Source organism: Neopelma chrysocephalum, unplaced genomic scaffold (genome assembly GCF_003984885.1).
Source record: "Neopelma chrysocephalum unplaced genomic scaffold, ASM398488v2 Primary Assembly neopelma1_252, whole genome shotgun sequence".
Lineage (NCBI taxonomy): Eukaryota > Metazoa > Chordata > Aves > Passeriformes > Pipridae > Neopelma > Neopelma chrysocephalum.
In genome coordinates, this window is record NW_020897914.1 from 832,746 (window position 1) to 847,140 (window position 14,395).

The 14,395-nt window shown below is 47.4% G+C and overlaps 1 protein-coding gene across 4 annotated transcripts in view; it reads left to right on the plus strand.

Annotated features, from left to right (window-relative positions):
* Window positions 1-3,603: 3,603 nt before the first annotated feature.
* Window positions 3,604-14,395, plus strand: part of BOK (BCL2 family apoptosis regulator BOK) — a 34,902-nt gene continuing 24,110 nt past the window's right edge. For all 4 annotated transcript variants that reach the window (XM_027703861.1, XM_027703859.1, XM_027703860.1 and 1 more), the window contains exons 1-3: window positions 3,604-3,894; window positions 4,721-5,079; window positions 8,944-9,072. In XM_027703861.1, coding sequence (XP_027559662.1) covers window positions 4,857-5,079; window positions 8,944-9,072 — 352 coding nt within the window. In that variant the 5' untranslated portion in view covers window positions 3,604-3,894; window positions 4,721-4,856. The remainder of the gene's footprint in view (window positions 3,895-4,720; window positions 5,080-8,943; window positions 9,073-14,395) is intronic.

The window sequence follows — 14,395 nt, forward strand, 5'->3', positions numbered from 1 at the left end:
TTTGTCAAAACATATGGATAACAAAGAAGTTGTGTCTACAGTGACAGTGGGCATGGCAGTGAGAAGAAAATACTGGGTATCAGTGCTAATCTATGTCAGAAACCAAAATAATGGATTCGTTGCTAAACTTGACGTGTATAAGTCACTAGACCTGTATCCTCATGAAGGAGAATTGTTTAATGGCTGTGGAAGATAAATTCATGTGACACAGCCTCTTTGGTCTGGCATGTGACACTTTGCACTGCAAAATCCTGCTCCAAGAAAGGTGCTCCCAGGTGCTCCCATCAAGCAACTTATACAACTCACTGCTTGGCTGTGAGGAGGCTTTGAATCAAGGCCTTCAGAAACAAGAAAAACATTCAAAAAGCTTCAGTGTTTTGGTTAGGTCCCATTAAGCTGCTACTTCCATGTATTGTTTTCCTGTTGCAGCTGGCAAAATATTTCTATGTGAAAAGAAGTGTTTCTTCCAACCTCCTTGTACAGCTTTGTAGCCCAAAGCCTGACACCGTACATGTTTTCACAGTGGTAAGTGATAACTTCACAAACACAGACTCAAAGTATTGCTGCAAAAATCAGACAGGAAGAGCCAGTGGGGATAAGATTGTATGTTAAACTGGGTGAAATAATGCAGAACGTGGTTCAGGGATGGTTTGGTGGAAGGCATTGCTCTGCCTACAGTGTCAGGGTTTTGCCAGAGCATCTTGTCTCTGAAGGGAAACATCTTGTAGAAGGTAGAGGCTAGCAGGGTTGGTTCCCTGGCTCTCTGGAGATGAACTGTGTGTCTTTGGCACATCGCTCTGCTTCTCAAAGTCCTTGCTCTGCAGGTGTTTACGGCATCGTTTCCCTGTGTTACAGTGTGTAGTTTTCGCTGGTATCGTAGGCTGTGTGAAGTGGCTGGGATAGGCACTGCAGAGTGAGACAGAACAATATCTCCAATAGGAACCAGGCTGTGGGAACACAAGGCTGAATGACCTCCTAGGGCCCTTGGGGCTATTCTTGTGCTCTTGTGGGCATTCATATCATGCAGACCCTTTCATAAGCTCAGTGTGCTCACAATTCACTAGTTGTTTTGCTTCCCCTGCAACTGCTAAAAAGCCTTTCCAGAGACTGCCTTCTTTTGCAGTTAAACTATTTAATATTGAGCAGAAGCTGTCCACATTTAGACTATTGCTGTGTTCTCGCTGATGTGGCTTCCCCAGGGTTTGTTCCCATTTGACATGCTTATAAAATGTAGTCTCATCTCTGTAGTCCCCTGTTTTTATTAAAGGAGTGCTCCAAGCTGCTTTGGTCACTCCATCCGAGAAAGGTAAGAGCTGTGGCGTGAAGCCTGTTGTTTCAGCCAGGACACTGTCATGCCAGTGATAGCTAAGCTGGGAACAGTGGTTTGGGGTGATATAAGCTGCATTTGCACTGTTTCCTGGCACTCCTTTGCCATAGGGGTTTTCCCATGATAGATCAAGTCTCTAAGCATAAACATGCTATGGAAAAAGGGGCTCCAATTACACCAACAGTTCCTTGGATTGTAACGCCCTGTCCTTTTGCAGTCAGCTGAGCATTGTATGCTGTAGTTTCATCTATTTTTACTTATAGAGGCATCTTTCAGTGTGAGGCTGTATTTTTAGTGAGTAAATAACATAGGTAGAATACCATGCACTGTCGGTTGGGTTTTTTTTTTTGTAACAAAGTTTGGTTTATTATACACAGCCCTCATGCTTCTAGTTTTTGTGTCTTTGCAGCAGGGTGGAAGTTGAGGGGGTGCTGCATGCTGTGACAGTTGGGCAGGGAACACGTGGGATGAGATTGGCACCCGTGGGGAGCTGGGAGGCACTGTGGCACTTGCATATTTGCCAGAGTTCTGGGAAACATTATCATTAGTTAAGCAATACTGATATTTAAGCACTCATCTTTGTTTCAGAGCCCTACTGAATAGGGACAGTTTAGATAGGGCTCCTGTTTCAAGCTGTCAGCTGCTACAGGAAGCTAAGATATAGCTTTTAATGATTTTTTCAGCCATCAGGATTGCAAAGGCACAAATATGATTTTCCAAGAGAATATTAGACCCTCTCTGCAGGGAAGGGCTGGGTTGGGGGTGGGCAGTAGCACAGGCTCCCTGTAGTCTGGATTTCAGCTTCTATGGCATGGATCTCTGTCTATATTTAAATTTCAGGAAGGCTACTGGATAAAAACAGATTTCTGAGAGAATCTTTGAGCAAACACATCTAATACTGGACATGCACAGTCACTGTTGCCAGCTTACCATTATCACATCGGGCTGAGCTGAGGTCCCAGATGGCTACTGCTGCATACATGTACCTCTCCTTAACCCTGCTCCTTTCCCAGAAAAAGCCAGCTCAGAAAGAAGATCCACTGCTGCAGGGTATCAGGTACCTCAGCCCTCTTCCAACACAGCAAAGCAGTCTCCAGCAATCCAGTTAATGGCAGCCAACATGCTCGGTGTTAATCTGTGCGTGAGTGGCGTGTTGGATGCTGGCCAGAGTGTTTGATACGTCACATAAGAAGGCTTTTTCGTGCAGTTCTTTTGTTCCTTTTTATCCCTCAATTTTGAGGCCAGCAGTGGTGCAGGTTATACTTGAGGCATTTTTGTGATCAACACCTTTGGAGAGGTGTACTTGCCTCTGTCTTTTCCCGAAGGCAAAAAGATGACAACAGTTACTTCTCACTTCTGTGTTTTGAACATGCCACATACCCAGTTGTTAATCTACAAATTGTTATTTGTTGGGGAGAATTTGTGCTTGGGCTGGTAGAATTTCTTGGCTGCAGGAAACTTCTATTACTAAAACTTCTTTTGTTTCAAATCATAACACAAAAAGTCAACATATGTATGTAGTTTATTGAGATGTGGTTTATTCCACATGCACATGGAAGAAAGTTGAGCACCGTGGCATCAATACTATAACGTTGCAACAAGAAGTTGATGTTGAAATTAATTTATAAATATGTTGGAACTAGTTGAAATGTTTTCCTTAAACTTTATATGTTAGTTTTCTTAGCACACTGAGATAATATGGACATGTTCCTGCAAAACACTTCATTCTGGAAAAACTATTTCCTATCAGCAAACGCACTTAATTTTTTTTAACCAGACTACTTGTAGCTTGGGGGAATGCAAACGCCGCTTGTCTTAGCCCCGAGCTGTGGCTCTCGTTGTTAATCATAAAATCATCATAGAATCACAGAATGGTTTGGGTGTGAAGGGACCTTACAGATTATCTAGTTCCAACCCCCTGCCATGGGCAGGGACAAAGTCCAAAATGATGGAGGGGATTGAATTGGTAGAACTAACCCACGGTTGAAGCACGACAATGTGTAGTTCCCCCACTTGGCTACCGTATGAAAATGACTGGCCAACATCAACTCTGCAAAAGCTGCTGTGGGAATTCAGCAGGAGCTGTTCCATCACTGTCTGTTACGTGGGGTAACCTGGTCTAGAAATTATGCTCTCACTCTCACCCCAAAGTCGAGTCCTTGAACAAAGCCCAACAAAGAAAAACGAAGAACCTCCTTAAGAGAGAAGAAAGGGGAGGAGAAAACGTCGCTCTCTGGCTGCTGCAACCCCACCTCCCGGTTATTTCATCTTCCTTACAAGGCTAAAGCCAGAAGCTTTCCTCTGTGCCTGGGTCCCTTAAAAGCGGGAGAGCAAGCCCCAAGGATCCCAGTGGAGTGCAGCCAGGATGCAGGGCTGACAGAAATGGGGAAGGAGGGACTGGCTTGAGCCCTGCAGAGAGCACAGCAGAGGAGGCTAGTGCTCTCCAGAGAGGTGTGACAGTAACCTATGAATCCTAAACCAGGTATTCAGTGATGCAGATCTTCTAAAGAAACGTGAAACCAAACCCAAAAAGAAATCACTGAGGGGGAAAAAGTGCAACATGAGAGGTAAATATATTTTTCCTTGGGATAAACAGAAATAACTGGCTTTATTTTGTTTGAAAATCATCATTGTAAGTAGGTGTCTGAAGCTGCAGACTGAAAAATGCATTTACTAGCATCTGAATAAAGACTGGTCTGACTGTATTGGAAAGCAGCACTGGGTTAAAAACTCAGATGAAGAAATGTTGAAATTACTCTTTTTAAAGCTTTGTAAAAATCTACTTTTCTGTTTTGCTCTCTCTGCTACTCCTAGAGGTTTTCAAGAAGTAGTATGCACGTTGCTTTGGGGAAAAAGAGTGGCAGAACCAAAACCTAAACTGAGAATGTGGTAAACTGTCTCTATTGAAACATTTCAAATGCTCCCATACCCCTATTTTTGCAATAGTGCCATTTCTTCAGACAGATCCATGACCTACTGAGCTGGAATGTCTGTTGACATCTGGTTGAGGTAACTGTAGCTGGTATTTGGGATTCCTTTTTTTTTTTTTCCAGTTTAATTGAAACAAGCTGAGATTGTCTACACATTCAATGAATTGCTTCCATGCTCTTTGTCTCTTTGACGGGTAATTCTAGAACTGCCAAATCTGAACTGGAAAAGAGGAAACACCTCGAGAGTTCAAAACTGCAGCCCTTCCACTGCTGCAGCCCTGACCGTGCTGCCAGGGTTCTTGAAGGGAAGTTAGAGTGGCCAAAAGACAAAAGACTTTGACCCTTGTCTGTAAGATGGACCGAGACAAATGCGATACTACTGACTTTAGTGTAACTGTATTCTTGGGCTTCTGAGTTACATCTTTGCGATGCTAGAGGACTTACAGATGCTTTTATTCACCAGGTAAAATGAAAAGGTGGCCCGTGGAGAAGAGCTGCTGGGAGTTGTGACAAGCTACAACACCAGAGGATTGCTCACCAAAGGCATTGGCTGAGCCTTCCAGCCAGCGCGTGCAGAGGCGTGGGTTCAGCAGTTGAGGATGGAAGTGCTACGCCGTTCCTCAGTCTTTGCTGCAGAAGTGATGGAGGTTTTTGACAGGTCTCCCACTGACAAGGAGCTTGTGTCCCAAGCCAAGGCTCTCTGCAGAGACTACATAAACTCGAGGCTGATTCGGGCAGGTGTCAGCTGGAGCAAACCCGAGTACAACGTTCCGGTGCCTGGGGGTAAGCTGGCCGAGGTGTCCACCATCCTGCTGCGACTAGGTGAGTCCCTGCTGCTACGGGGGGGAACTGAAACTTTGTGGAGCAATTTGCACCAGACTGAGGTTTCTGGAAGAGGCTTTTCATGTGATGATAGAGAGGTTTTTCTTTCCTGCTTGGGGCGTTTAGTTTTGGTTTTGGTGATCTTCCCTACACAGCTCCGTTGCTTGGGTTTTCTCATGTCCCCTGGAGCACTGCTCAGCACAGGGTTTCTGCAGAGCTGCCTTGTTCTGAGGACTTGCAACAACTCAAAATCGTGATGCAGTCCAAGAAAGCCCAACAGCAAACTAATTCTGTCTGCACAGGACTCCAGCTGTGTAACAGTTGTCACAGTATTTCCAGCAGTCTTTCTCAGCTGGGCATTTTAAGCAGTCTTGTGGAGTTTTCTCCAGACCTGAGTGACTTGGCTGCCATGCTGCAATCTGGCAACCCAGCCTGGCATCTAGTAGAGCACTGCTGCCTCTAGACTTGGGCTTCAGCAGTACCTCACCCACCTGCAAGGACCTTTAATTTGGGGGTAGTTGGCTTACAAAATGTGCATTGCAGATTTTATGAAAGCTGCTTTTGAATGACAGTGTGTTTTTAATTCTCCTTTGTCTACCTTAATCATTCTGCCAGACCTGAGTTTCTTGCTTTTTGCTGGAGCAAGGAGGAGTTGGCTGATGTTGCCTGTCATATGCTGCCATTTGGTGCCCCCCTCATGGCACAGCAACTGCGGGGGCTGCAGGGAGAGCAGTTTGAAGGTCATGCCTGAAGGCTGTGATTTGAAGACATGCTCTAGAGCTGTGCGTGTACCAGGAACACCCTCTAATGCTGTCAGTTGCCTGGCCTTTTGTTTTGGGTTATAGCATCCTGTGTGCTCCAGTCTAGCTGTTTGTCTTTTGGGATCCCACCACCCTCATTCTCGGAGTTGCTTCCAACATCCCTCTTTGCCTGGAGGCTGGTGTTTTAGTTCACAGCTGGCTTGGAAACTACCACCAGCATTCGCATCTGATTTAATTACACCAGAGTTCAAGTAAGTCTGGTGAAGTAACCTTTAGCTGGGCCTAACAAACTCAGGACCAGGGCTGCTCTCCCCACTTTCTCCCATTTCTACTTCTGTTTAATTTTATCCCAAGTTTCTTTTTAAGGCATAGACGTGTTTCTTTTAACTGACTTTTTTTATTTTAATTTGTTCTTTTTCGCTTTTTCTTTCCTATGCTGACTTCTGTTTTTGTTTCCAGTGGTTGTTTGGTCTTGGGGCAAATTTTTTTTTCTGTTCTTCTGTCAATATTGCTGCCCCTTTGTCCTCCCTTTCTGCCTGGATTGAGGGTTGAGATTTATTTGCTTTCAGCCAGATCTTCTGTGGGTGGCCAGGAACATGTTAAAGGGCAAGCAGGTGGCACACTGGATCTGAAGGCGTCTCCTGGATGACTCTTCTATTACTTATCTATGTCCAGATGGAAAGATTTGGCTGATAGTCTTCAGAACTTGGCGCCTTCTCTGAGCAAATCTGTTTGGAGAGCAGCATGTGGTACCTATGCAACAAGAAGGCTGAGCGGTTCCTCCTCATTAGGATGAAGAGTTGTGTCTGTCCTATTTCTTCAGAAACTCCACTTGCCACATGGCCTATCCCTTTCTTTTCCCCTTTGCTGCTCTCACTGGCACAAAGCCGAGTGGTATCCAGCCACCTGCCAGGAATGGTAGTCCTTAGCCACTTCCTAAGCAGTCCAACAAGCCAGGCCAGTTTTTTCTGCCGTTATAGTGCTAAGAAGCCTGTGGAGATGAGAAGTTGGAGGATTTGCTAGCTGTTTTGCATGTAGAGAGTCCAATGAACTGACTGATGGGCCAGCAGAGGTGCTGGGCACAGGCAATGCAGTTGCGGTCTTGGGGAGCGAGAGCCCATCAGCTCAGTGAGGCTTAGCAGCCAGTTAGTGCAATTAATGAGTCAGAAGTGGTAAAACCTAATGATGTGGCACCCCAGACCAACCTGCTGTGTGTGTCAGAGGCCTGGTTTATCTGAAGTTGTATTTCCTCTGGCCAAGGCCCGGGGAAGCCCTTTGACCACTACAGTGAGCTTCTGCACATGGGAACTGTCACTGCTTCCCTGCTGACTCCTCCATAGTCACTGGAGGAAGGAGGAGAAGCCCCAGAATTGCTCTAAATGTTGCGAAGTCGGACATCTGAACAAGGGCACTGCAGACCAGCACCGATGTAACATGCTGCAGGAGAGGTCCTGGGACTGCTGCTGGGACAGGGAATGCTTTCCTTCCCCAGATGCTCCTGTCTGCCCTGTGCCTTGCTCTAGGGTGGGGCATATGTGCCTCCAAACAGACCCTGATCTCATCTGGGGCCTCCAGGCACTGCTTATTAGCAGCTGTAACAGTGGCAGGCTACCAAGTGCTGATCCCAGCCTCCCATGCCTCCCTCTCGGCTAACTAGGGCTATCCCCATTTCCTTCCATTTACCAGGAAGCCTTTGTGCTGCCTGTGAGGAGAAAACAGCTGTTGAGTAGTGCAACTAAGGTTTCTTCTTATCACGGCTGACCATGTGTTGGCAGGATTTCCTCTTGCCATTAGACTGGGACAATCCCACACTCAGAAAGAGCCAGGAGAGCTCAGCTGTGGAATTCTGTAGAGCTGGGTTTTGACTGTGCTGAGAGCCAGTTAAATGAATTAAGGATCAGTAGCTAACGACTCTGAAACAAGCTCCTGATTGTGGTGGCATCTTCCTTTTTAGTTCCCATACAAACGAAATTTTGAGGAGGATCAGTTGCCCTCTGGCTGGGACAAGTCACCTGGATCTTGCAGTGGGATGTAAAGCTGTTGGGATAGCTCTTCCTCTTCCCAGAGCGCCCTTGTGCAGAAGAGCACAGTGTGTCCTAAATCTAAGTCAAATAGGACTCTCTGTGCACAAAGGGCCTTGATCCCATGTGATGTGTTGTGTTATGCTCCTACAGCAGCTATGAAACCTTCATTAAATATCTGTGATCCCCCGTAGAGAGAGAAATCCCTTGGAAACTGGGCTTTGTTAATTCTACTTCTCAAAAATGGTTAGTTTTGCTACAGAGGGAAAGCTTTACTGTTGTTTCCCCAGCTCCATTGCTCAGTCCTGTGGGAGGAGGTTCTCTGTTTGTCCTTAGTAATTCCATCTTGGTCTTCAAGCTGGCCTAACACCTCCAGCCATTTCCCAGCTGGGGAAGAAACACTGTGGAGGTGAAAGCATGTGTCTGTATGTGTCAGGAACTTTGCTGCTGAGGAGTCAGTCATGCAAATGAACTTCTCTTTAACCATTGGGAGGAGAGAAAGAACTCCAGATCAATGCTCTGCCTGTGTGAGTGTAAAATAGCTGAGCTGAGAGTCTCTTTGCTCAATTAATGTTGTGCAGCTCTGGGTGGATCCTTGGCTTTCATCAGCCTCCAGCATTCTTGAGTTGCTCTCATGTGCTTTCAGGCGTTTTTGTACAAGCCTGATGGGGTGCTGGGAGAGGGCGTATCTCCCAAAAGCTTACATGGATGTACATGCCTCTTTCTCGTTTCTGAAATAAAATGAGACAGCTTTGCTTATCTAGAGACTGTCTCCTGTGTTGAAGGAAAGCCAGGCAGCCAGCCTGGGAACAACATTTCAGGGATTACTGCAGCTACATCACTGACACAGGGCCATGGGCTGTCCCACTCTGTGGGGAAGTGCCAGGGGATATTGGGAAAGGAGGGTGCAGGTGGTAGGGAATTGCATCTAAACGACCCTAAGCACTCTGCTGCCTGCTTAAACTCAGGTGGAGCTGGGCTTCAGTCTGTTTGGCTGCAAGGATCTGTGGGGTGGCCCCAGTCGTGATTCCTACACCAGGACTTGGTGTTGTGCGTGCTGACTCCTGGCTGTTTGTTTCCAGGGGACGAGCTGGAATACATTCGCCCCAACGTGTACCGGAATATCGCCCGCCAGCTGAACATCTCACTGCACTCGGAGACAGTGGTGACCGACGCCTTCCTGGCAGTGGCTGCCCAGATTTTCACCGCAGGTACTGTGCCCAGACAGATACACAGACAGGGCTGGGTGGAAAAGAACAGGATGGAGCCACCTGTCTCGGAGAAGGCATGTTTCTGGGATAGCCTGCAAGGTGGGGCCTGGTTTCTGAAAGGGCTGTGGGCAGTTTGGCAGCGTGCCCTACTTTAATGATTTAATGAGAGCTCCTCTCAGCTCTGTTCTGGCAGGGAAATGCCCTGTGTTGTTATATCCTCCCAGCAGGTTCTGGCTCATTCTAGAAGGCACCTCCAGCCCTTCCTCGACAGGAGGTGGTGTTACCTCATTGCATGGGTAGGTCACTCATTCCAAGCTCCTTTGCTCACCATTGGCAACTGCAGAAGATTCATTGTATGGGAGTCTCCCTTGTTCCAGCTCATGCTGCTGATGCTGGGAGCCAGAACCAACTCATCACAAGGGAGTTCCTCTCCTCCTGGCTTCCTTTCCCACAGCAATAGCCAGAACTGCAATGGAGTCTGATGCTTCTCCTTTCTCATATTGGTAGAGTCTTGGCCCTGAAGGCTGTTCCAGATGGGCAGGTACTTTGAACTTTCTCCCTGCTTAGATGTGAGTGTTCTGCTGCTGCTGTTAGACTGGTTCCAGCAATGATGGTCAAAAGCAAAGATATGCCCTGTGCTGTGTTCCTGCAAGGGTACCTCAGCTTCCCCTGGAAACAGTCCCTGCCAGTGACTGGAAATGCAGCCTCTGGGAATTGAGGGAAGAGAAACCTTTCACACAGACATTTATGTCAGGCAGGTCCTGACATCATCCTAGGTTTTCTACAATGTCTTGTGCTGTCTGTGGAAGGATAGTAGATCTTAGAGACTGGAAACAAAACCAAATAAAAGGAAAAACAACGAAAGACAGCAACTTGCATAGCAGTGACAGGAACCAGTGACAACGACCTGCCAAGCGTCACAGGACGCAGTGACTCTTGTCACATTGGGAATAGTTACTACAGTGTAGAAGTCTGGGTTTTTGTTGTACTTTCAATCAGGCTTCCTCACTAAAAACCTTTTTATCTTCACAGTCAGCTGTGCTTCTTTATGCGGAACCACTGACACCCTGGAGAAGCCCTGACATGCAGAACGTGTGAAGTGTGTTGTGGTGGAGAGAACAGATCCTCCCTAGAATCACAACAATGGCAAAATAGATCTCTGAGAGGCACTACTCAGGCACAGCTTCTGGCAGGTCAAGCAGGGCAGATTTACTCCCTGAGTTAGGGAAATTGATGCTGTGTCATAGGAAATGGATGGAATTGGGTTGGGTGGCCAGTCCTGCAGCCCTCAGCAGTCTTTCAGAGCTGCCTGGGATGCAAATTGCCTTGGCATGGCGCTGGCCTGGGAGACTCTGTGAGCTCAGAAAGCAAGAGCCGGGCAAGTATGGCAGGAATGTCTGAGTGTGGCTGTGTTCAAAGGGCAGGTGCCCTGTCTTGTCACCTGGTGCTGAGCTTTACCTGCTTAAAGGCTTACAGAAAAACAAGGGTCAAGTTGGCAGGCTCAGGTATTTGCATTGCAGGCAAGTAGGTGATCTTCTTAGATGACTGTAGCTGACTGCATCAGAACTGGCCCACCTCCAGAGCTGAAGTGACACAGGGACCTAAGCCAGAAAGGTGGATGGCTGCAAGTGGAGCAGACTGTGTGTGCTGCTGTGCTGCAAAAACATGATGCTGGGGAGAAAGCCCCGCTGCCTTCTAGGAATCCTGCTCTGAATGCACATTGACAAATTCATTGAGAGCTGCATTTTTGGTGCTCTTCAACTTCTCAGCTCAGGAGTCAAATGCAAGGTGTGGATGGTTTAAAATTAAAGCTAGAAATTATAACTCTTGGTACTAAACTCTTGGTTTTCAGGGTAGCAAGAATGGAATCTGAGCTCAGCGCTGTGAGGCTGGCAATGCTGGAGACTTTAGGAGCATAGTAGAAACCCAGGCTCAAGCTCTGTTGCCAGTGCTGCACCTTCTCTGGGGACACGGTGCTGCAGAAATGGCTGGCAGTGGGATGGCTGCACAGGGGGTGGATTCAAATCTTCCCAGTGCCCTCTATGCCCCATTTTTAATTCTTTCTCGTCTCTGTCACTCTGCTGGGGGTTGTGTATTCAATTGCTTTTATCAACTTGTTATTGTAATTTGGGTTGGTAGAAGTTGCTGAGTGGCAGAGGAGTATGCTGATTTTTAACGTTCCTGGATCCCACTGCAGTCTCAAGACTCAGCATTTAATGCTAAATCCAGCAAATCAGAGTTGGCTGTGACAACCAGACATTCATTCCTTACTTTTTTTTCATAGTTCAGAGGAAAGAGGCTCTTATTGAGCAAAGGAAACCAGACACTCAAGTTCTGTCTGAATTTTCATGACAATTACCAAGGGCTAAAACATCTCAGGCTGTTTTTCACTGTACAGTTTATTAAGAAAACAGCTACAGTCTGGCACTGTAGTGCCTAGACAGCCTGGGGAGCCCCACTAGTCACTCACAATGCCTTTGCAGTAAGGGAGCGGAGGATTTTGATCCTTTCTTGCTGGAGAGGTTTTCTCCCTTATCTTTCATACGTCTGTCTTCCACACTCTAGTCTGGTTTTGAATGCTGTGTAGCTCTGGCTGTGCTCATTCTTGTCCATGCTGTCTGCAAGTCTTGTCTGAGCCCTGGGCAGCCTGTTTCAATGCCTGACCACCCTTTCAGTGAAGAAATTTTTCCTAATATCCAATCTAAACCTCCCCTGGTGCAACTTGAGGCCATTTCCTCTTGTCCCGCTGCTTGTCATCTGGGAGAAGACACTATGGTAAGGCTCAAGCTGTGTTTTGCTCCCCTGTTTCCATATAACCCATTAGTTCTTCAGGATGAGGAGAGCTCATCTGTGTGGAGATGTGCACCCCAGAGCCCTGATCTGCTTTGGATGGTGAAGGATCTGCAGCAGCATCACCTCTGTGATGTTACTGTTGGTTCTGGTGTGTGGTTCAAAGCTGCTCTGCAGGCAGCAGGAGACTTTCCCCTGACTTTAATAGGCTGTGGATTGGGGCTTAGCTGAGCTGGCATTTACACTAGCTGTTCAAATAAATCCCAGAAGGAAGGGGTCACTTGGTGGAGAAACAAAAGTAGAAAAGGGACATGCGTTTTCCTTTCCTAAGGAAACAGTTCCCTGCTGTTCGTAAGAGCTGCTAGGCTGGTGAAAGACTGGATGTGGCACTCAGTGCCATGGTCTGGTTGACTGGGTGTGCTGGGTCATAGGTTGGACTCGACGGTCTCAGAGGTCTTTTCTAACCTAGTTGATTCTGTGGTTCTGGGGTGGAACGAGATGAACTTTGAGTTCCCTTCCAGCCCAAACCATTCTGTCATTCCATGGAATGCTGTTAGAAATGCATCCTACTGCTCCCTCGTTGCTTCCGCCTTATGACTTGAGCTCCCTTCCTTGTGCACATCCTTCTTGGCTTCTTTCTCTCCACCAAAGTATATTGTGTCTGGCTGTATTCTTCCAACTGTTGAAATGTAGCACTGGATCATGTTTCTCTTAGGTCTGACTTGCGAGTGAGGCTTTGATGCCGAGTGGAGCAGAGGGAAGTTTATTTGAGTAACCTCGGGTAGTGTGGTGCTCTGAGACCACACAGCCATGTCTCATGGCTTCTTGAGCTCTCCCCTGGGGCAGACGAGCTCATATGAGCAGGAACACTTTCAAGAGCACTCCTCTCCTTCTAATTCATTTTCCCCTGGGCTCGCCAGTGTTTACATACTTTCAGCTCCATGGCTGGCCTTGAGCCTGCAACTTGTATTTCTTATTTTTTATAATGCCTTCTAAGCAGCTCTTCACTTTTTCCATATCCTTTTGTTCCATCTCTGTGAGCAGAAGTTTTGGAGCTTTCTCTGTTTTGATCATTCCCTTCTGGACCAGTTTTCCATTCCCTGTTGTTGTTAGCTCCTGTGCATGGTAGTCCACGCAGTGGGAAGCCCTATGAATGGATTGTCTTGCCAGGTGACGTGCGCCCATTTCACCCAGCATGGATGGCAGCCAGGCCTTTTGAGGAATTTGGAGCAAGATGATGTGTCTTTACTGCTCATGTGCACTGGCCAGATGCAATTCCAGCTGATGCTGAGGGATGCATCACACTAGTGTCACCCTGAACCTGGCCTGAACATCATGGGGGACAGAGGCATTGCCCTTTCAGTAGACTGTGCTCCTCTGCCCCTGCCAAGGGAGTCCTTGAGAGAGAAAAGGTGTCCTGGGAAAGTGCAGAGGAGGGCTGCTGAAGCATGTTCCCTTGCCCTGTCCTGCCTGGGGCTGGATGGCTGCTGGAGCCCTCCTTGGCAGGGGGACCAGTCACAGGCCCAGGTGTTGGAGATGTCTGCTCTTCCCTTATTTCGGGGCTCCCCTACATCAGGTGTGAAAAGAGCATAAGCTGTGCCCTGGTGTTGCAGATGAGGAGCCCAGCCAGCTGTCTCCATCTCCTGCCTCCAGCAGTGACAATAGACATATGAAAATCAGGAGGGAATTTCCTCCTCCCTCTGCCCCCATGGCCTGGCTGTGCTGGTAACAGGAAAAGCAGACTTAAAGATTGTTTTGACCCTGATGGACATGCTCTGGAAAGTGGATGTGACCGCCAAGCTCTCCACATCCATCACCATGATAAGCATTGGCCAACATCTTGTCCTCTTTCTGCTGTCCAGGGAAAGGGAGAGGGGTTCTCTCCACGTGCCGGGGAAGCTCTCACCTCGTGCAAGTCCTGCAGCAGGTACCATTATGGAACAACCTTGGCAGGGAAGCTGGAGCTGAAGGGCTTCCTTGCCATCCTCCCTGGACTGATGTGTCTTAGAGTAAACTGTGAACTAGGGAAGTCATGGGTCTCTTGAGCCTTTATCTGTCACTGGCTGTGGATGCACTTTTCTTCTGTTGGAAAGAGAAACTTGGGTCCTAAACAAAGTTAACCAAGACTGCAGCTGTCTTTCTGTACCAGAGTGACCTCAGCCCTGTCAGTCTTCATTACTTCCATGTAAATATCTCAGAGCTAATGGACTTGCTTCAGATACTTAGAGTGCTGTAAACTTGGGAATAAGCCAGTGAACTCTTCCCTGGAATTTTGGGTAACTTTGGTTCATGTAACTCGAGATGCAAGGATCCACATTTCTGCAGGGATGGAGAACTGTAAAAATGACTTACACTAAAGCTGAGTATAAGCCAGCTGAGGCTCTAGTCCTGGAGATATCATCAGCAAGGTGTGTAACCCCTTAAAGCCTCTTTCATTAGGTAGAGACATACTGACCTGTACTGGGACTCTTTCTTGCTGGGAGAACCCCTCTGTCTAGTGTTTTCTTCTGTGGTTTCAGAGTCTCTTTCTGGC